General features: G+C 40.3%; 1 protein-coding gene across 3 annotated transcripts in view; it reads right to left on the minus strand.

Annotated features, from left to right (window-relative positions):
- The window catches only part of LOC115114556 (suppression of tumorigenicity 18 protein-like), a 61793-nt gene extending 42548 nt beyond the window's left edge, over window positions 1–19245 (minus strand). For all 3 annotated transcript variants that reach the window (XM_029642900.2, XM_029642899.2, XM_029642898.2), the window contains exons 1-2: window positions 18730–19245; window positions 18127–18283 (exon numbers count right to left, since the gene is read on the minus strand). In XM_029642900.2, coding sequence (XP_029498760.2) covers window positions 18127–18277 — 151 coding nt within the window. In that variant the 5' untranslated portion in view covers window positions 18278–18283; window positions 18730–19245. The remainder of the gene's footprint in view (window positions 1–18126; window positions 18284–18729) is intronic.
- Window positions 19246–22948: the final 3703 nt, after the last annotated feature.

Below are 22948 nucleotides of genomic sequence, written 5' to 3' on the forward strand. Positions count from 1 at the left end.
TGGACAGCTCCTGTTGTCGTACTGGAGTGCAGGCAAAGAGAGCTAACATTACTCTGTTGTGTAGCAACTGTATTAGTATCCTGCTTGGAGCAGGAAGGGGGCTGCATACAGTACAGAAAGAGGGTAGATGACTTCACTTCAATACCATATCATTTGTCATCTTTGTGTTGTTGTAACTGTGGTATTAAAATAACCTCCAAAGATTGACCATATGCTCATGATTTCAGTGGTTTGTCTCAGTATTATCACATTTCCAACTCTTTGTATTGGGCATACCTAACTTTGAAAAGATTTCACCTTGCAGCAATAATTATTATACAAGGCATATTATATATTATACATGGAAGATTAAATATATTATATTTGGCATATTATATATTACACATGGCATATTGGTCTGTATATCACATTGCCTTGTTGAAATATCACAGCTCAAATGGGAGTCAGCGATTTGGGAGTTGATTAACAAGTCATTTTTTTGGTTTGTTTCAGTATGGTTTTTCATAAACATGACACAAAATGTAATATTTGAGAAATTTCTGAAAATCTCTAACATCTATTCAAATGTATGTTCTAAACAGTTCCAACAGGAACAGACTATTTAAATTACAAGTTTGGATGTTCATTTTGCTCTGCACACTTACTCAAGCTTAAAATAACATAGTAGGTTGCAAAGACAGAACTACACAAACAACTATTTTTTTAAATGACATCTTGAAAATAAGTTTCCGCTGGAGGGAACTGACTAGAATGAAAGTATTCTTACCCACACAATATGTTACGCCTGAAGATATATTCATTTAATCATGTGGCCTATGCAAAGGCCTCAAAAAACAAGTTGTTTTTCTCAATACACAACTCACTTATCAACCCACCAGTTGTCTTGACAAAATCCCTAGCTGCAGTATGTTATGAAAAAATGTATACATTTTCTTCCAAATTATCCCTTAACATATTCTTCTATCTTTGCCCTTCCGAGGCATAGGCCTAAGTCTATTGACGGTCCTGATGATAAACCTTTGAAACATCCATCCTTCCCACTAAATCAACAGTTTCCCTGGAGACCTTGTACTGTCTCTTCAGAGTTTGTTCAAGTGTAAGGTCTGGACCATGTCTGCCACAGAAATCTCAATGATCACTTATTATCGACCATAATACAGCATTTAGAATACAACAGGATTTCAACAAGCATTAATGCAACCTTCACCCAGCACAACCTGACAAAGCATTGCCTTCAACACAATACTAACGTGTTCTTCTAAGACCTTAGCTAATACTCTACCTGAATTAAACATACAGCATTTGTGTCGACAGCATTTAACGCTATCTGGATGATCCAAATATAGGTTGTGCTTCTTAAAACCCCATTTGAGCAATATAATGTCCTCTCTAGCGGTCTGAGACCCTTGTAGAAGCTGCACTTTTACTAAGAGCACTGATCCACATGATGGCAACAATCCTGTATTTAGCAGACAGATACTTTCTTGAAGTATGACATTTATAAATATAACAATTTATATTATTTCTGTATTCATATTGTACAATTATAGCAAACGTTTGAACACATTAATAGTTACTGTCCTATAGCAATAAACATGTGCATTAACTTTTAAACATATATATATATATATATATGACCTTTTTATGAAGTCATATGACAGCATCAAACATCAAGAGGATAAAATGCTTGTCTTTCACATGCACTCACACTCAGCGCTTGATGTCAATGACAAAAAAAAAAAAAACACCATAACCACTATACATTATTATTATTATAAAATTACTTTGACACAAACCTACTTCTATGATCCAGAAAGTTTGATTTCCCCCCCAGTCGCTTGATGGCCGAGCTGGTGCAGTGTCTTTGAAAGGTAGTCCCCAGGAATATGACATACTATGCCTTTGACAGCCTGGAGATAAGCACCTGCGTTCGGGTCCCTTTTTACGTCACACCTCCCCATTCACAGTCCTTCAATATGATGCACATTTGCACATCAACAGCAGACAACCCCCTCCTCATTCTACTCCCACATCCGCAAAACACACAAACAGGGAGGCAGATGCATGCGTTAGCCCTCTACACACACACATGCTTGATATAAGTATATATATATATATATATATATATATATATATATATTGTTTTTCTTACCCCTTACATTCTGATTCAAAAACTTTCACTTGCTTTGTCATAGGACTGACTGGGGCATACGCCCTCCCAAGCTTCCCATATCACTCATCATGCAAATGAGCAGGAATGTCAGTCCTCGGCAGCAGATGGCCAGGGATGATAACAATGGCTCAACAGACGAGTTTCAATGTCTGCGACTTTATCGCTAGGGCAACAACAACCAAAGTATATGTCATGAAAGCCTTGTCGGTTAATTGGAATTTTTTTCCCCTTCTGTATCTTAGTACCTGTCTGTCTTATTTTATTACCCTCTCTTCTATTTGAATGAATGAAAACCCATTTTGTCCTAGATCTTTTCTGTTACCAGAGAGGACTAGCTATCATTAAAAGCCAGGGACCTGGAAATGATTTTTGGTGACTAAGGAAGGAAGGCTAGCTGCTGCACAGCAGTTATTTAAGTAATTAGGTGTAATTCCTCCCTGTAGGCCATGTTAGCCTCCTGAGTTAGCTCAGGCATTAGACAAGCCTGGATAGAGAAAATGGGGAATAAAGGGAGAGGAGACAGGGGCCTCGAGACATCACAAACACAGCTCCTACAAAAGCCCCCCAGCCCCAGCGCTAGTGATGTCATGCGCATCCTGCTGACTCCTGTTAATACAAGCCCCCGTAGCAGAGAGTAAACATTGGAAGCGTTTAGCAAACAGGGCCAGATTACAATGACAAAGGCAAGCCACACTTCTGGGTGGAGCCTGGGGCGGGAGGAGAGGTGAGGGGCGGGGGAGTGGAGAGTGGGTGTATGGGGGTAGGGGGCCGTGGTTTAGCATTTAAAATAAGTGATACCCATAAGGGGGCCTCTTAGAGATGCAAGCATCTCCTTCCCCAGCTGATGACAGAGGCCACCCAAAACACACTTATCTCTAGGTTGTGTCATCCCAGTCTCTGGGGTGAGACATGTGAACACAGTGTGTAATAATAATAATAATAATAATAATAATGCTTTTTGATATCTGCGCAATTTGGATAAGCAAGGCTGGGGACTTGAGGATGGCTGAGGCATATCATTACTTAAGGTTTGGCAGTTGATTATCACCTTGTTTAATGCCTAATTTAACGTTTAATTTTGTAACTGTCTTTCAAGAGCCATTTCATGGTACATACTGAAAAGCGGGACGTCAAGAGTACATTCTTGTTCTGCTTGATCTTTCTTATGCACCATTCGTGCGTGTTGGTGGTTTAGAAAATATGAAAGCATAGAGCCATCACTTTCAACATCATATAATAATAAAAACATGTTTTCTTTCTTAGCTGATGCAGACAATCATAGTGAAAGAACATCTTAAGCGCTTGTCCAAGAAAGTACTGATTACGTCATGTCCTGAACTATTGTAAGACAGCAATCCTAACTAAATGAAAAACATTACAGAGGACAGTGTAGTAAGCCCAGCAGCTCAGTTATTTACAAATTCAGTGAAAGTAAAACACAAAAATATGCGTTGTCCCTGATTAATCTACAAAAAGGTTTATTCCAAAGCCTACAACATGACCCATGAACCAGCATATAGTGTTTTTCAAAACTATTTCATCAACAGGAAAACTGAGGGGAGATAGCGGAGGAATGAAAAGAGGAGTGGGTTGGATGAAATTACATGTCAGACAAGGGTTCACATTTAAAAAGTCCTGCTCATGTTTGTAGAAAGTGTTTGATTGCATTTAGAAAAGTATTACAACGGGTCACATCTGTGTCTAAAAGCTTTTTGCATTCTGCTGCAAATTATGTAGGCAAAGAAGTGAAATGTCAAAGCACCCCATTGTTTTTGAGCACGATACGGGCTGTGTGTAAAGCCTACACAAATATTATGTTTTCCGGAATTCTTCTAATGTACTGTAAGAACAATAAATTATCTTTATGAAGTCAACCAACGATGCTTTAAAACAATCTCAATTCAAATCTAGGCAACCGGCAACCCAAAGCTGGTTCTAGTTCTAGGTTTCCATGTAATACAACAGAGTAGGTATGAATATTCATTCAGTCATTAATCTAAAATGTTGAAATCATTATATACTAAAATAAAGTGAGGTTAATTTAAGATAAAATGCTTCAGAATTGTGCTCAAATAATAGGAATAGCCAATCACCACCTCCTGGTTTATAGTGTGAAACCCCATTTACTCATCTGTCTGCCATTGTGCAACCACTTGATGCCTTGTTCATCTCAGAAATAGTCACATAAAATTATTGGAATTAAAAAATGGTTTATCAATTTGCATATGCAAATAAAGAGCAACAGAGCATACAGTGCCTTCTGAAAGTATTCACACCCCTTGACTTTTTCCATATTTTGTGTGACAGCCTGAATTTAAAATGGGTTCAATTTAGATGTTGTGTCACTGGCCTACATACAATACCCCATAATGTCAAAGTGGAATTGTATTTTTTGAAATTTGTACAACTTAATAAAAAATGAAAGCTGAAATGTATTCAGTCAATAAGTTTTCACCCACTTTGTTATGGCAAGCCTAAACAAGTTCAGGAGTGAAAATAATCTGAACAAGTCATAAATTGCATGGACTAATGAATGACTACCTCATTTCAGTACCCCACACATACAGATAATTATATAAAGGTCCCTCAGTCAAGCTAAATAAAAGGTTAAAAATATATTTTAAAAAACACAGATTCAACCACAAAGACAAGGAGGTTTTCCAAAGCCTCACAAAGAAAGGCACCTATTGGTAGATGAAAACATTTAAAAAATAAAGCAGACATTGAATATTCTTTTGAGCATGGTGAAGTTATTAATTACACTTTGGATGGTGTATCAATACACCCAATCACTACAAAGACACAGGCGTCCTTCCTAACTTAGTTGCCGGAGAAGAAGGAAACTGGTCAGGGATTTCACCATGGGGCCAATGGTGACTTTAAAACAGTTACAGAGTTTAATGGCTGTGATAGGAGAAAACTGAGAATGGATCAACAACATTGTTGTTATTCCACAACACTAACCTAAATGACAGATTGAAAAGAAGGAAGCCTGTACAGAATATAAATATTCCAAAACAGCCATCCTGTTTGCAATAAGGCACGAAAGTAAAACTGTAAAACAATGTGGCAAAGAAAGGAAGTTTACGTCCTGAACACAAAGCATTATGTTTGTGGCAAATCCAACAACACATCACTGAGTATCACTCCTCATATTTCAAGCATGGTGGTGGCTGGATCATTTTATGGAAATGTTTGTCATCGGCAAAGACTAGGGAGTTTTTTAGGCTAAAAAGAAATGGAATAGAGCTAAGCAAAATCCTAGAGGAAAACTTGGTTCTGTCCGCTTTCCTAGATGGCTTAGTTACAATTTGGACTTAAATTGTCTTGAAAATCTATGGCAAGACTTGAAAATGGCTATCTAGCATTGATAAACAACCAACTTGACAGAGCGAAAAGAATATTTTTGTTGTACAATCCAGGTGTGCAAAGCTCCTAGAAGACTTACCCAGAAAGACTCACAGCAGTAATCGCTGCCAAAGGTGATGCAAACATGTATCGACTCAAAGGTGTGAATACTTATGTAAATGAGATATTTCTACATTTAATTTTCAATAAATTTGCTAAAAACATGTTTTGATGATATAGCTCCAGGATGTGTAACTATCCTTATGTTGATGATATAGCTCCAGGATGTGTAACTATCCTTATGTTGATGATATAGCTCCAGGATGTGTAACTATCCTTATGTTGATGATATAGCTCCAGGACGTGTAACTATCCTTATGTTGATGATATAGCTCCAACTATCCTTATGTTGATGATATAGCTCCAGGATGTGTAACTATCCTTATGTTGATGATAGCTTGTGTAACTATCCTTATGTTGATGATATAGCTCCAGGATGTGTAACTATCCTTATGTGAGGATAAGCTAGGATCTATCCTTATGTTGATGATATAGCTCCAGGATGTGTAACTATCCTTATGTTGATGATATAGCTCCAGGATGTGTAACTATCCTTATGTTGATGATATAGCTCCAGGATGTGTAACTATCCTTATGTTGATGATATAGCTCCAGGATGTGTAACTATCCTTATGTTGATGATATAGCTCCAGGATGTAACTATCCTTATGTAATATAGCTCCAGGATGTCTATCCTTATGTTGATGATATAGCTCCAACTATCCTTATGTTGATGATGCTCCAACTATCCTTATGTTGATGATGTAGCTCCAGGATGTGTAACTATCCTTATGTTGATGATATAGCTCCAGGATGTGTAACTATCCTTATGTTGATGAGATACTGTAGCTCCAGGATGTGTAACTATCCTTATGTTGATGATATAGCTCCAGGACGTGTAACTATCCTTATGTTGATGATATAGCTCCAGGATGTGTAACTATCCTTATGTTGATGATATAGCTCCAGGATGTGTAACTATCCTTATGTTGATGATATAGCTCCAGGACGTGTAACTATCCTTATGTTGAGGATATAGCTCCAGGATGTGTAACTATCCTTATGTTGATGATATAGCTCCAGGACGTGTAACTATCCTTATGTTGATGATATAGCTCCAGGATGTGTAACTATCTTATGTTGATGTAACTCCAGGATGTGTAACCTTATGTTGATGATATAGCTCCAGGATGTGTAACTATCCTTATGTTGATGATATAGCTCCAGGATGTGTAACTATCCTTATGTTGATGATATAGCTCCAGGACTATCCTTATGTTGATGATATAGCTCCAGGATGTAACTATCCTGATGATATAGCTCCAGGATGTGTAACTATCCTTATGTTGATGATATATAGCTCCAGGATGTGTAACTATCCTTATGTTGATGATATAGCTCCAGGATGAACTATCCTTATGTTGATGATATAGCTCCAGGATGTGTAAATCCTTATGTTGATGATATAGCTCCAGGATGTGTAACTATCCTTATGTTGATGATATATAGCTCCAGGATGTGTAACTATCCTTATGATATAGGGATCATTTTCCATGGGGATCATTATCTTCACCGCATGTAACTAAATCACAGTTAAAGAAACAATTAGTAATACCCTACATTCCCCTTGGGGATAACTAGGGTATAACGGTGGGCGACCTTTAAAGACACACCCCCAAAGCTTAATGACAACCTGTTGATGATATAGCGGATGTGGCTCTAGGACTTGAGGTAACTGCAGTGTCTTTGAAAAGACAGCACATTAAAATCTTCACCGCTAACATAACAATTAGTAATACCGGGGATAACTGGGTGATTTGGACTTGCTGTGATTAAAGCTAGTGAAGAAGTCAGATTGCTGACAAAAGTTTCTGACTGTTCTTTCGTGCTTTACCATGGCATACACAATCTCTGGGAAAAGTTGTATGCTCAACAGTTCTGAATATCGTAGTATGCTAGGTGATATTAAAAGGGACTAGCAAAGATGGAGACTTGATCTCATGGTCTAGGTCAACACCACTTAAGACTGCATAGACCAGGGTTTCAGTGCCCAAGGTGTATGGATCGGTGTCTTTGGATCCAATACTTCTGGTCTGGGCTAATGTTTGGACAACATGGTCTTCGTAGTCACTCAACTTGTGGTCAAGACATAACGCTCAATACCTCCTCTTGCCAGAGTTATGTGGCCAAGAAGGAATGATTTAACGCACAAGTGCCAGGGTGCCTTGCTTCCCTTATGTATGAGCTGGTAGGCAATGCAATGGCTTATGTTTAGGAATAAGATGCCTGACTTCTTACAATTGTCTTGGCCTGGATCTCATTTTCAACATTTAAACTGGTCTTGACCTTGTCACAGTTTTGAAACACTAGGTCTAGTTCTGGGTCTAAGTGTTGGGTCTTGGGGACTGGTTTTCAACTGGGTCTACTCTTGCAGTCTCAGATATTGACTCGTTGCAACAGACCGACATAACCCCCGACCCATCCACAAAGTGGCTCCCCTGGGATGGCCAGGCAAAATAATGACCACAAACAATGGCAACAGGTGAGTCTGTGGCTTCTGTAATGATCATGCTGATGAGCAGTAGATTGTCTTGATAATAATAATAATGAATAATAAGTAGCATTGAGCAACACATTCTGTAGCTCACAGATTTGTCTCCATTTTATAACCAATGATCTTTAACAGAAACTATGCAGAATTGGATTGCTTGTACTTGTGCTTAAAGGTCAGTATTATCAATGCCAAAATCATGAGTCTTAAATCACTAGACATAAGAGTCTGGCACAATGTTCCACCTCAATACCTTTTGTTGTTGACAAATCAACACATGACCCTTATCAGTAGCGCAGTGGTCCATGTTAAAAACAGCTTTTTACAGCAGTTTGTAAGATGACTATTCAAAGACACTTGAAAATACAAAAATACTTTCATTAATGTGGTTTACAATATTTTGATTGCGCCCAATACAATAAGCTTGCTGACATGAATCAGAATGCAAATGCCCTTTTGAGCAAAACAAAGAAATTGATTATGAAGTAAGTTTCTTCAGCACAAGTAGCTTGGTTTGAGTGATTAATGGGCTTGGCCATTGATTTCCTTTTGTTTAGATCTTTGTTAACTTTCTGGAGACAGAATTATAATTTGTTTCCAAACAATGAACGCAATCTAGCTGGAGCAAATTAAATCTCCCAACAGGCTCTTCCCAGTTATTTTACATATTTTCAACTGGATAGATATTACAAGGCACTTCCATATAAATGTGTTGCTGTTTTATGTTTTTATTAATTTCATTCTTGATTAAATCTTGTTTTCTACAAAATATTAGAAGGACTTGTGAGATTGGGAAGGGTTTTTGTTTATAGAAGTCTGGAAGATTGTCAATGACATGTAAGGTTCACCCATTGTGCCAATATTTAAATCTTCATATGCTCAGTACAAAAGCTGTATATCACATGGGAGAACATTTTTGATAAGTTATCTACCTAGCACATATTTGAGACTTCTGTACAGCCATTGTCTAGTTTTCTGAATAACATCACAGAAGGTATTTGATACATTCTGAGATCTCTCGATACAATGTACTATCGATATTTGCAAGTCAAATGTTACTGTTCTTCATAAATGGTCTTTTGCACTTAGAAAACTTCTACAGATCCAGACATTTATAGTTCCTGATTTCTCGCATCATCTCTCCAAGATAGTGATAATACGATTTCTGTGTTTTTCGCTGTTGAGAAACAAACTGGATTATGAACAGATCACTACATAAACAGCTTTCTAAAAGGAGGCAGCTATTTTAAAAGAGGCTGAAGAAATGCAAAGAGGGATTTAAATTTTAATTTGAATTTATTCCAGCAAGTGAAAGGTTCTTTTGAGAGGGGATTTCAGCAAAGATGATGGCATTTAAAAGAAACAAGCACCTAAACCTCCAGTGGAAAAGTATTTTTGCTTCGTTCTAGTGCAAGGCCTTGCTATAGTCACATCCCAAAAATAAGTAATAGTAGTAATTCAAATGTAAATAAGTGGGATGCGTGGAGATATTTCAACTGATTTGTACTGTAAATTGAGTGATTAAAGAAAGATCTCGCCACACCTTGGTATTCTAGTCTCTGTAAAATACTAGGTGTACAGTACACATGTGGGCAATGTACTGTATGCATTGTACAGTATACTATACAGTATATTGTTTTTATGCATGATTGCAAAAAACAATGTGTCCATAGGAAGGGCTTAAAGGAGAACACCATATCAGCAAGACATGTGTTTGCAAAAGAGGGCAACAGTATTAATAACTTGTCTCATACTAGTTCCTTTAATGTAAAGTACTGTATGTGTTACTATAAGAGATTGCTTCCATGGATGGTTGCCCAAGGGCAAGGGTATCTCACTCAGCAGGTCTCTAGTTTAACATAGTGCATTTTGGGGACAGACGTTTACAGTCAATTCATGTCCAATGATAAACCACAGAAGAGACAATCAGTCATGTATATTATATAGTGATACTTGTCTTATGGCTGAACTGCATGTTGGTTCTGTAACATCCCTGGCAACATACATTTTGAGCTGACCACTAAACTCATACAGAGGAAACCTATGCCACACAAGCAGACAAAGACTTACATCACTTTGTTGTACAGTTAATACGATCAGGGGGCAGTGTTTGTGCATTTGTTATCTTCGGAAAATGCCAGCAAAGGCGCTAAGTAAACCCATTTTACAAGACTCCCTCACAAGGACACAGTGCCAGTATCGGGATACAATTTCACACAGCAACCATGGCTCAGTCACATAACCTAAGCCAACAAGCTCTCACAGTCTCATTGCAGAATTAGATGTTCATCCACATTTCTCCAAAGACCAAATTTCAAAGTTGCTCCAAATAGAACATTTGGAAGTGTTTTGGACACCCTACTCTGTATCGTTCCATTTTGCCAAACGTCAAATTTTGAAGCTGCTGCTCAGTATTGTTCAATTTCTCCAAAAGTTTTGAATTTAAAAACGCCCACACGAATAGAAATGCACATTTTTGAGCTGAAAGACCATGGCCAGAGCTCACCCATAGTACCATTTGATATCCAAAGTGCTGGAGCCAAAACAGCAAGACATGTGTCACTGTCCCAATACTTTTGGAGCTCACTGTATTTGGGTTTGAAGTGCCAAATTCGAATGTGTGACTTCGAATGTTTTCGTGACTCTTACATGCTGACCACAACGCCCACGTTGCATGCGCAAGCTTTGCAAAATAAATGTACACACACGTTATTCAATCATTGCACCCACACGTCTGTGCAGCCAGGCAATAAAATAGAACTTGGTTCTAAACAGCCCTTTTTCAGGACCCTGTCTTTCAAAGATAATTTGTACAAATCCAAATAACTTCACAAATCCTCATTGTAAAGGGTTTAAACACTGTTTCCCATGCTTGTTCAATGAACCATAAACAATTAATGAACATGCACCTGTGGAATGGTCGTTAAGACACGAACAGCTTACAGACGGTAGGCAATTAAGGTCACAGTTATGAAAACTTAGGACACTAAAGAGACCTTTCTACTGACTCTGAAAAACACCAAAAGAAATATGCCCAGGGTCCCTACTCATCTGCGTGAACGTGCCTTAGGCATGCTGCAAGGAGGCATGAGGATTGCAGAGGTGGCCAGGGCAATAAATTGCAATGTCCGTACCGTGAGACGCCTAAGACAGCGCTACAAGGTGACAGGACGGACAGCTGATCGTCCTCGCAGTGGCAGAGCACGTGTAACAACACCTGCACAGGATCGGTACAACTGAACATCACACCTGCGGGACAGGTACAGGATGGCAACAACAACTGCCTGAGTTACACCAGGAACGCACAATCCCTCCATCAGTGCTCAGACTGTCCGCAATAGGCTGAGAGAGGCTGGACTGAGGGCTTGTAGGCCTGCTGTAAGGCAGGTCCTCACCAGACATCACCGGCAACAAATTTGCCTATGGGCACAAACTCACCGTTGCTGGACCAGACAGGACTGGCAAAAAGTGCTCATCACTGACGAGTCGCGTTTTTGTCTCACCAGGGGTGATGGTCAGATTCGGGTTTCTCGTCGAAGGAATGAGCGTTACACCGAGGCCTGTAATCTGGAGCGGGATTGGAGGTGGAGGGTCCGTCATGGTCTGGGGCGGTGTGTCACATTATCATTGGACTGAGCTTGTTGTCATCCTCCTTCAAGTGGTACCCTTCCTGCAGGCTCATCCTGTCATGACCCTCCAGCATGACAATGCCTCCAGCCATACTGCTCGTTCTGTGAGTGATTTCCTGCAAGACAGGAATGTCAGTGTTCTGCCATGGCCAGCCTAGAGCCCGGATCTCAATCCCATTGAGCACGTCTGGGACCTGTTGGACCGGAGGGCGAGGGCTAGGACCATTCCTCCCAGAAATGTCTGGGAACTTGCAGGCACCTTGGAGGAAGAGCTGTGTAACATCTCACAGCAATAACTGGCAAATCTGGTGCAGTCCATGATGAGATGCACTGCAGTACTTAAAGCAGCTGGTGGCCAGATACCGACCGTTACTTTTGATTTTGACCCCTCCCTGTTCAGGGACACATTATTACATTTCTGTTAGTCACATGTCTGTGGAACTTGTAAAGTTTGTCTCACTTGTTGAATCTTATGTTCATACAAATATTTACACGTCAAGTTTGCTGAAAAGAAACGCAGTTGACAGTGAGAGGACGTTACTTTTTTTGCTGAGTTTATTTTTTAAGCTTGACGTGCTGCAAGTCCCGCCTCTCCCATCTCCTCATTGGTTTATAGGAGCATATACCCACGTGGTTGATTGAAAGATGAACTGAGGTCGACACTCCAGTCCAGTTGGTGGTGGTAATGCATCTTAAAAAGTTGGTTGCAAACCGCCATATAAAGTCCAAAGAAGAAGAGGCCTGAAGGATGAGATATTACGAGAAACCTGCATGTCCTGATCGCATCTGGTGTGGGTTGACAAAAATAAACATGCGCGAGTGGTGTTGTCAGCATGTTACGTGTATTTTCCTATGAGATGTGCACTTTCTTTTCAGCCTACGTTTCATTTCAGGGCTGGATTTATTTAAAATGTTACAACCACCAGCATGGCATGTTAATTAAATCAGAAACACCTGCTGCAAAGTTCTTCCTAATCATGAGTCGTCTGAGAGCCAAATAGCTTTTCTCTGTAGCCTACACTTGGGTTTCCATTCAACAAAACAGTCAAAGTCAAAATTGGCTATAGCGTACAAATTTATGAGAACTAAAATGAGCTTTTACTTCTTAATTTAATGTTAGGCTAAGGTTAGCAGTGTGGTTAAAGTTAGGGTACATGTGAGAGATTTAAAATGCAATTTTAAGAAGAGAAAAAGTAGAAATAGATGGGGTTTGTGACTTTGTGGCTGTGTTAACTAGTGACGACCCAACCCTGCCTTTCCATTAAGATAGAGGGTGCAAACTAATGTTCTTGCAGCTCCCCATTTTTAACCAGCAAATAATTATAATCCTTTAGATAATTTGTTAAGATTTTCAAATTCTATAGCTAGTCTGCATAAAATAAAAAATAAATAGATGACCATTTTCTATTTATAAATGTTTGCTAAATCTAGCTTGTTATCTTGTAGTGTATGCATTGTCATTGTTTGGCTGGAAGCAGGTTGAGCATGTAGTGGGCATTTTAGTATAGCTGTAGCAGTCAACAGGCAATAACAAGCTATAGGAGATTAATTCATTCATGTTTTAACCTATTTTTCTGGAATTTGTCTTTCAGTATAAACCTGCTCTCCGCCACCAATACAAGGAGATGATTGAGGGTGAACAAGCAACACTTTAGGTATTTTGTCTTCAACCCACTGGGATTTAACACGCAGCATTCTGACCCAGAGTCATGGGATTACACCCATCCTCCAGCCATCTACACCACCCAAGCCTACTTGACCGTAATAGCTCTCACCGTTTCCCCTACTGACAGTTTTGAAGGCATTTCCCGACATCATAAGGAAATGGATAGACGTCCAATTTCGACTTAATCTTGAATGATCTCCCTGACCTAAACAGGCTTAGGAAGAATGGAGCACCAAAGTATTGCACTTCCTCCATTTCCCTAATGTTTTATTTGTATCAGCAGACAAATGGCTGATTTCAGGTTTCAACAAGAAAGAGAGAGAAATCTAAACTAATTATTGCTGACCTTAGAGAGTAGGGTACATATTGTAGGCTACATAGTTACGGCTCTGTGAGTTTGTGGGAATGGGAGACACCGCCAGTGTGTACCTGGCATTCTGCATTATAGCCTGACAACAATCCTCCTTTATAATTACACTGAGCACACAGTAATTCAGGGTTGGAGCTGGGTTAGGAACACAGCATGTCATTTGTGGTGGTTGGTTATACAGAAAATATGCTAGAGGTGCAGATGTTAATGCTGCCTTTGATGCTATTAATAGAGTTCACACTAGAAGGTATGGAAATGTTTCTAGTACAGAGGAACCATATACCATATATATATATATGCAGTATTTATGCTGCATTAGTTTATGTGTCGGGGGGCTAGGGTCAGTTTGTTATATCTGGAGTACTTCTCCTGTCCTATTCGGTGTCCTGTGTGAATCTAAGTGTGCGTTCTCTAATTCTCTCCTTCTCTCTTTCTTTCTCTCTCTCGGAGGACCTGAGCCCTAGGACCATGCCCCAGGACTACCTGACATGATGACTCCTTGCTGTCCCCAGTCCACCTGGCCATGCTGCTGCTCCAGTTTCAACTGGCCTGGGCCCTAGGACCATGTCCCAGGACTACCTGACATGATGACTCCTTGCTGTCCCCAGTCCACCTGGCCATGCTGCTGCTCCAGTTTCAACTGTTCTGCCTTACTATTATTCAACCATGCTGGTCATTTATGAACATTTGAACATCTTGGCCACGTTCTGTTATAATCTCCACCCGGCACAGCCAGAAGAGGACTGGCCACCCCACATATGCTCTCTCTAATTCTCTCTTTCTTTCTCTCTCTCTCGGAGGACCTGAGCCCTAGGACCGTGCCCCAGGACTACCTGACATGATGACTCCTTGCTGTCCCCAGTCCACCTGACTGTGCTGCTGCTCCAGTTTCAACTGTTCTGCCTTATTATTATTCGACCATGCTGGTCATTTATGAACATTTGAACATCTTGGTCATGTTCTGTTATAATCTCTACCCGGCACAGCCAGAAGAGGACTGGCCACCCCACATAGCCTGGTTCCTCTCTAGGTTTCTTCCTAGGTTTTGGCCTTTCTAGGGAGTTTTTCCTAGCCACCGTGCTTTTACACCTGCATTGTTTGCTGTTTGGGGTTTTAGGCTGGGTTTCTGTACAGCACTTTGAGATATCAGCTGATGTACGAAGGGCTATATAAATAAATTTGATTTGATTTGATTTGATATCCCTTTCCAGAAACTGAATTTGAAAGAGACATATGCACAGATAGATAAATGTTTTTACTATGATGAAAGCTTATGATATCTTTTAAAGTTAGCTATTTAATGTAAGGTTGGAATTATGTGAGAGTAACAAGGTGGAGTATTGGTAAAGTGGACAGAATTGTGGGTCCATCGACCTAGATGGAATGAATGATCTTATTCGTATAATCCACATACTTCTCTGTTCATACTGTCCACATAGTGGTGCGTGTGAACAGAATGTGGAGCCTATCTCCCTCAACGTGATCAAGACAAAGGAGATGATTGTGAACTACAGGAAAAAGAGGACCGAGCACTCCCCCCATTCTCATAGACAGGGCTGCAGTGGAGCAGGTTGAGAGCTTCAATTTTCTTGGTGTCCACATCACCAACAAACTAACATGGTCCAAGCACACCAAGACAGTCATGAAGAGGGCACGACAAAACCTATTCCTTCTCAGGAGACTGAAAAGATTTGGCATGGGTCCTCAGATCGTCTAAAGGTTCTACAGCTGCACCATCGAGAGGATCCTGGTTGCATCACTGCCTGGTATGGCAACTGCTCGGCCTCCGACCGCAAGGCACTACAGAGGGTAGTGTGAACGGCCCAGCACATCACTGGGGCAATGCTTCCTGCCATCCAGGACCTCTATACCAGGCAGTGTCAGAGGAAGGCCCTAAAAATTGTCAGACTCCATCCACCCTAGTCATAGACTGTTCTCTCTGCTTCCGCATGGCAAGCAGTAGCGGAGCGCCAAATGTAGGTCTAAAAGGCTTCTAAACAACTTCTACCCGCATCGCTGTTGTTATCATCTATGCATAGTCACTTTAACTCTACCTCCACGTACATACTACCTCAACTAACCGGTGCCCCCGTACATTGACTCTGTACCAGCACCCCCCTGTATATATTGTTATTTTATTTTTTACTGCTGCTCTTTAATTACTTGTTACTTTTATCCATATTTTTTTGAAACTGCACTGTTGGTTAGGGGCTCGTAAGTAAGCATTTCACTGTAAGGTCTACACCTGTTCATGTGACTAATACAATTTGATTTGATCTGCCCTTTGCAAATATTTGGTGCCAACAGTGTATGCTGATAAGCCAAATATATGTTACTGGAATTGTGGACAAAATAGAAATGCAACATGTAAAATATTGGTCCCATGTTTCATGAGCTGAACTAAAAGATCCCAGAAATGTTCCATATGCACAAAAATGTTATTTCTTTCAAATGTTTGTTTACATTCCTGTTAGTGACCATTGCTCCTGTGCCAACATAATCCATCCACCTGACAGGTGGAGCATATAGAAGCTTATTAAACAGCATGATCATTACACAGGTGCACCTTGTGCTGGTGGCAATAAAAGGCTACTCTAAAATGTGCAGTTTTGTCATACAACACAATGCCACAGATGTCTCAGGTTGAGGGAGCGAGCAATTGCCATGCTGACTGCAGGAATGTCCACCAGAGCTGTTGCCAGAGACTTGAATGTTTATTTATCTACCATAAGCCGCTTACAACATTGTTTTAGAGAATTTAGCGGTACGTCCAACGGGCCTCAACTGCAGACGCACGCGTAACCACGCCAGCCCAAGTCCTCCACATCCGGCTTCTTCACCTGCGGGATGGTCTGAGACGAGCCATCCGGACAGCTGATGAAACTGTGGGTTTGCATGACCGAAAAATGTCTGAACAACCTGTCAGAAACTGTCTCAGGGTGCTCGTCGTACTCATCCGGGTACTGACCTGACTGCAGTTCACCGTCTTAACCGACTTCAGTTGGCAAATGCCTACCTTCGATGGCCACTGGCACGCTGGAGAAGTGTGCTCTTCATGGATGAATACCAGTTTCAACTGTTCCAGGCAAATGGCAGACAGCGTGTATGGCATTGTGTGGGCAAGCAGTTTGCTGATGTCAACGTTGTGAACAGAGAGCCCCATGGTAGGGTTATGGTATGGGCAGGCATAAGCCAGACAACAAACACAATTGCATTTTATCGATGGTAATTTGAATACACAGAGATACCGTGACTAGATCCAGAGGCCCATTGTTGTGCCATTCATCTGCTGCCATCACCTCATGTTTCAGCATGATAATGCACGGCCCCATGTCACAAGGATCTGTACACAATTACTGGAAGCTGAAAATGTCCAAGTTCTTCCATGGCCTGCATATTCACCAGACATGTCACCGATTGAGCATGTTTGGGATGCTCTGGATCGACGTGTACGACAGCGTTCCGGTTCCCGCCAATATCCAGAAACGTAACACAGCCATTGAAGGAGTGAGATAACACTCCACAGGCCACAATCAACATCCTGATCAACTCTACGCAAAGGAGATGTGTCGCACTGCATGAGGCAAATGGAGGTCACACCAGATACTGACTGGTTTTCTGATCCACAGCGCCACTTCTTTTTAAGGTATCTGTGACCAACAGATACATATCTCTATTTCCAGTCATATGAAATACATACATTAGGGTCTAATGAATACATTTCAATTGACTGATTTTCTTATATGAACTGCAACTCTTTGAAAAATATTTGAAATCATTGCATGTTGAGTTTATATTTGTAACTGTAGTACAATATTTAGTAGGGATAAACGTAAACTAAGTTTTTGCCACATAGAGAAGTCAGATTGGAGGTACATTAGCATGTGAAAAGAATAAACAGGAGCATTCACAGTTACACACTCCACCTGGCTGCTCACCAATGTCCTTGTCAGAAGTCCACCCACTGCACTGGCTTACACTGAAAGACCTCCTGGGGACTGCGGTGACCATTCACTGGGTTCTCTCTCAGTCCCATGCACCTGTGACTGTTTTTGTGTTAGCTATTTTTTGCTTTGTCTTTTTCCTGGCAGTGTGGTATCATTGGAGACACACTTTCCCTCAAAAGGAATTCTCCTGCCCAACAATGTGGTTTGTTTGTTTGTTTGTTCACTGGCTGGAAAGAGCAGGCTAGCTGGAGAGTCAAATGAAAAACAATGTTGCTAGTAATAATTACAATGGCCACAAGAAAAATGAGCCGAGAGACATAGGCCTATGACTATTTGAAATAAGGTAGAGGCACTTTTCCTCCATCGGCTGTTGGTTCCTTACCTTTTCGCAGGGACTCACAGGTGCAGCTGGAAAGGTTCTCCTTGCTCTCCTCGGACGACTCATCCGGCTTCTCCATGGTCCTGGACCTTTGAGAGCTGCTTTTCCATATTCCAAAGGACTTTGCCACAATTGCTTTGTCTGCTCCTTTCATTGTTTCCTGTAAAACACATTTACAGCATGACTTCCCAGATTTATCCCTCTTGTGAGTTATGTGCCCCCTTTTCTGGCTCTCAATAAACCTGTGCTCATCTTTCCCCATGCCCAAAGTAAGAGAGAATTAGGGCATTGTGTGCATATGCATTCTCTTAAGCTTTCCAGAAAATGGCCCGATTGCCCTGGCATATTTCTTTTTAGAGCACTTGAACATTGTTTCTTTGCTTGACATTTTGCATCTATGTGTGCAGAGCAGAGCATCATTGCCTGAATAAAACTGCTATAAAACAATACTTCAAAAAGTAAACAGTAGATATGCAAAAACTGCACATGATTTCAAATTTTATCCAACTTAGAGGAAATTTTAAAAAGCACATTATGCCCTAATTGAGTGCTGTACAGTCCACAAATACTATTACAAGGCCGATCAGGATTAGCGGTAGAACGTACCTAGTTATCTATCCCTGGGTGCCAAGACAGCTAGCAGTGGGCAACTCCATTTCAAAAGCTGGCAAATCCAGTTGTCTCTTAAATACAGAAAGTACTTAAATCCAGAGCGAACACAAGAAAAAGACAGATAAAGGGTGCTCTGCATATCACGGCAAAAGCTTGTGCACTTTTCAGAATCACTGGCTAGGTTAAACAAATATGCTAAGTAGAGATCAAACCAATCCTTTGATCTGCAGCCTAGTTTCCAGAGGAATGGTTTGGCTGTTGTTGTAAATAACTTAAATCTGTACAATTTGCCTTCAGGTAATATCAAAAGTGCCAGGGATTCATAGGCAAATACCTTGTTAGAAAATAGATCAGATAAAAAAATGTAAAAAGCATATAAATATTTTAACTACTTAGCTTATACTCACTGTACCATCATTTGTATGCATTATATTCTGAGGGTTATATGATGATTGTAGGCTACTGTACACTACAGTAGTAGATATATTTGAGAAGTGGCTGACTACGGAATTAGAATCTAGTTCTATCTAGTATTGGGGAGGTAAACAAATCTCTCCTACCTCCAGCATCCCAGTCCAGTCAAACACAGTGTCAAACATTGTTTCCAAACTTGATACAAGAGAGGCTGGAAGAATTAGAATGCAGATAGCTATGCAACTTGCTGACTAACTTTGCCCCTCTGTTTTGATCGAGCACACAAAGAAAAACGCTGTCCATTCAAAGCAGACAGCATAACTCTTTTCAGAGAAGGGGGACCATGAACAAACAAGGCCATGTCCTGAGCTGTGGCCAGCCATTAGCCACTCTCCCTCCCTTCAGCAGAGCATAGCCCGGTGAGGGCCACTGGGTCTGGGACCGGCTGACACCACACTCAACAGGCCAACAGTGCAACTTCTGTTGCAAAAAATCTTCCCTCCCTCCCAATTTGAACAGACAGTGAGCTTTTCAGTTTAGCAGCTGGCTTTAACACTTTACCTCTGCTCCTCATTCTTCTTTTTGGGGACACAGCCATGTTTGTCCTGTAGTCTCTCTATGAGTTGTGGTGGTCACTTGGAAAATAGCTGTAACAAATAAAGAAACAGGATGGATAAATTGTATCAACAGATTGATTTCAGTAGCTACCTCTGGTGGTGTTCAGAAGTAGTATAGTTAGCTTTGTAAAGTTGTAGCTCATGTTACAAAAAAACATTGAAGACTACAAATTAACAAGTTATATTTTCACTTCTTATAGTTAAGCTTCACAAATTGTGGACTTCAACCACATACGTTTGTCATTTTTAACGTATTTCCTTAACGTTATATAGCTATTAACTCGCTTGCAAACTGGTGTGAAGTGCCCTTTTCATAGCATATTTTCTAAGCTAGCACACCAACCAACATGCTTATTGTAAATTGTTCATGAAATCTTTAACTTCTGATCAATACATTACCTTTGATGTCACTCCCCTATGTGTTGCAAAGGTATGCTGTGTCAAAGATGGTGGATCTCTAGTTCAGTGGTTACCAACCTGTGGTCCTTGTGGGTACTGCAGCAGGTCCGCAAAAAAGTGTTGATAAAACATTATTATTATTTTTTTAATAATGACAGCTGCGACTATTAATCGTAGTATAAGCTATTTTAAAATAGTTTTCACAATGCAAATTGTTTAGAATAATAACAATAATAATAGGTCTTTAATAAGATACGTTCACTGCTAAAATTGACGTCCACGATATTTTATGTAAAAAAATATATATCCAGATCCAGGACTCTGCAAATAGTGGTTCTTTTGGCTGAGATTTGGTGGTCCCTGGAACGGTTGGGAAAGGTTGTAAACCAGTTCAACTTTGGGACGGCAGGTAGCTTAGTGGTTAGAGCGTTGGGCCAGCAGGTTGCTGGATCGAATCCCCGAGCTGACAATATATTTTTTTTAAATGTAAACTGTCATTCTGTCCCGGCCCCTGTAGAAGGCATGTAACCCACTGTTCCCCGGTAGGACATCATTTTAAATAAGAATTTGTTCTTAACTGACTTGCCTAGTTACATTTTTTCTTTACAAATGCCTAGTCAATTCCTGATGGTCTCCGCCTACTGTGACTGTTTGGAGGGAACTTCCTCTGACCTGTGCCACCTCCTAAAACACCCCACTTATATGCTTATAGCTCATACTGTTAAAGTATGAGGTTAAGGAATTTAAGAGGCATAACTGTGTGTGGATGTAGAGGTCTTCAGCCACTGGAAAGACACGTGTTACTTGATAGTCAGTGTTAAAACTGAACTAAAAAGCCTAGAACTTCTGTTGACATCATTTTTATAGTCTACAATACATCTTCTATTGACATCATATTTAGTATACAATACATCTTTTATTGACATCATATTTAGAATCTACAATACATCTTCTATTGACATCATATTTAGAGTCTACAATACATCTTCTGTAGACATATTTAGAGTCTACAATACATCTTCTGTAGACATATTTAGAGTCTACAATACATCTTCTATTGACATCATATTTAGAGTCTACAATACATCTTCTGTAGACATATTTAGAGTCTACAATACATCTTCTGCAGACATATTTAGAGTCTACAATACATCTTCTATTGACATCATATTTAGAGTCTACAATACATCTTCTGTAGACATATTTAGAGTCTACAATACATCTTCTGTAGACATATTTAGAGTGTACAATACATCTTCTGTAGACATATTTAGAGTCTACAATACATCTTCTGTAGACATATTTAGAGTCTACAATACATCTTCTGTAGACATATTTAGAGTCTATCTCACAGTGGACGACTGGTGGGCTACATCTTGATTCTGAACCCTAGAAAAAGCTGGAACTGAATCACATCCCTCTGTATCAACTTGTGAGATGGCAGTGGCTGTTGTGACGTGAGTGTGGTGTGAGGCACATATGCATTATAGAAGGAAATGGTGAAGTGACAGCTAGATTCTGGGTGTGATACAGTACATGTTGGAATGACTAACTAATAAGGGATGCATCAGGCTGTTAGCCTTTAAAAAAAAACATCTATGTGTTATACTTTATCTTGTCAATCAGATGCCTGGAGGGAGAGGTGACTGATAACTTGAATTAATCATTAAACATTATTGCACATGTTAATTAATTAATGGTAATTAATGCCTCTTAATAACATATCATGACGAGGGCAATATTCAAATGATCAAACTGATGTTTTGTCTGTCTGGCTTGCTTGCTTGCTACATGTCTGATTAATTACTGTCATAATGAGCTATAATGGGTAATGTGTTTTATGGGCATGGGAAAGCTAATCACTAATGTCATTGTGGGAATCAATGGGATACTTCTATAGCTGTAGATGTGACGTGACATAGTGCCCTTGATTAACCTACTTACTTAATCTAGAACGTAGAGTGCATATCTTCCATAATTTCATACAAAAGCATTCTAAACCGTTTGACAAATCCCAAATCTCCCCCCTAGATGAAAACGCAAATGAGGAGAGAGGAGGGAAAGAAACATCTCTCCATCTCTCTGACGACGAGAACAGAAACAGCAAGAAGTTCTAACAAGGAAAAGCTTGCCAGGTGGCGAACTGGCTGCACCAACAGAACGCACAATCTGTCTGGCTTCTCCTTCCAAACCACTGACAGCTGCCATCACCAGCCTCGCACACTCGCACTCAGTGGCTCCTCAGCCTCTCTGCCCATCCCTCTTTAGTGGTAATCCTGCTAACCCCAGAGACAGGGTCACCTGGGCCCCATAGATGGCCGTCTGGGGCCCTGCTGGCCCCCTGGATACCTGCCTGTGGATGGGTGTGGGGCCCAATGCTGGGGCCATGGCTCAAGGAGGACCACGTTATTATATATACAAAGCAAAAAGATGCCTCTGACCTGCAAACATAGCTTCTTCTCTAAAATTAAACATCTACAGACCCAATGAGATGCATGATTTAGAAATGATTTTCGGTTGAATCCTTGATTTTATTTTATTTTATTCTCGAAAACTGAATCCACAAGTAACATAAATGTTGCTATTTCATTGTCCATTTTGTACAGATGATATAACCCCCAAACCTAGCCTTACAGAGCACACAGGCAGTTTTTTTATATATTTTTTTTACAGTTTTCCAGAACGCTAGCATTGCAACTGGGGCTAAAAATAAAACCTTGGCAAAGTTATTATGATTCCTTATTGGTCCCATAGTTTGATTTCACATTTAGCATTTTGCATTC

This window comes from Oncorhynchus nerka, linkage group LG9b (assembly GCF_034236695.1).
Source record: "Oncorhynchus nerka isolate Pitt River linkage group LG9b, Oner_Uvic_2.0, whole genome shotgun sequence".
Classification (NCBI taxonomy): domain Eukaryota; kingdom Metazoa; phylum Chordata; class Actinopteri; order Salmoniformes; family Salmonidae; genus Oncorhynchus; species Oncorhynchus nerka.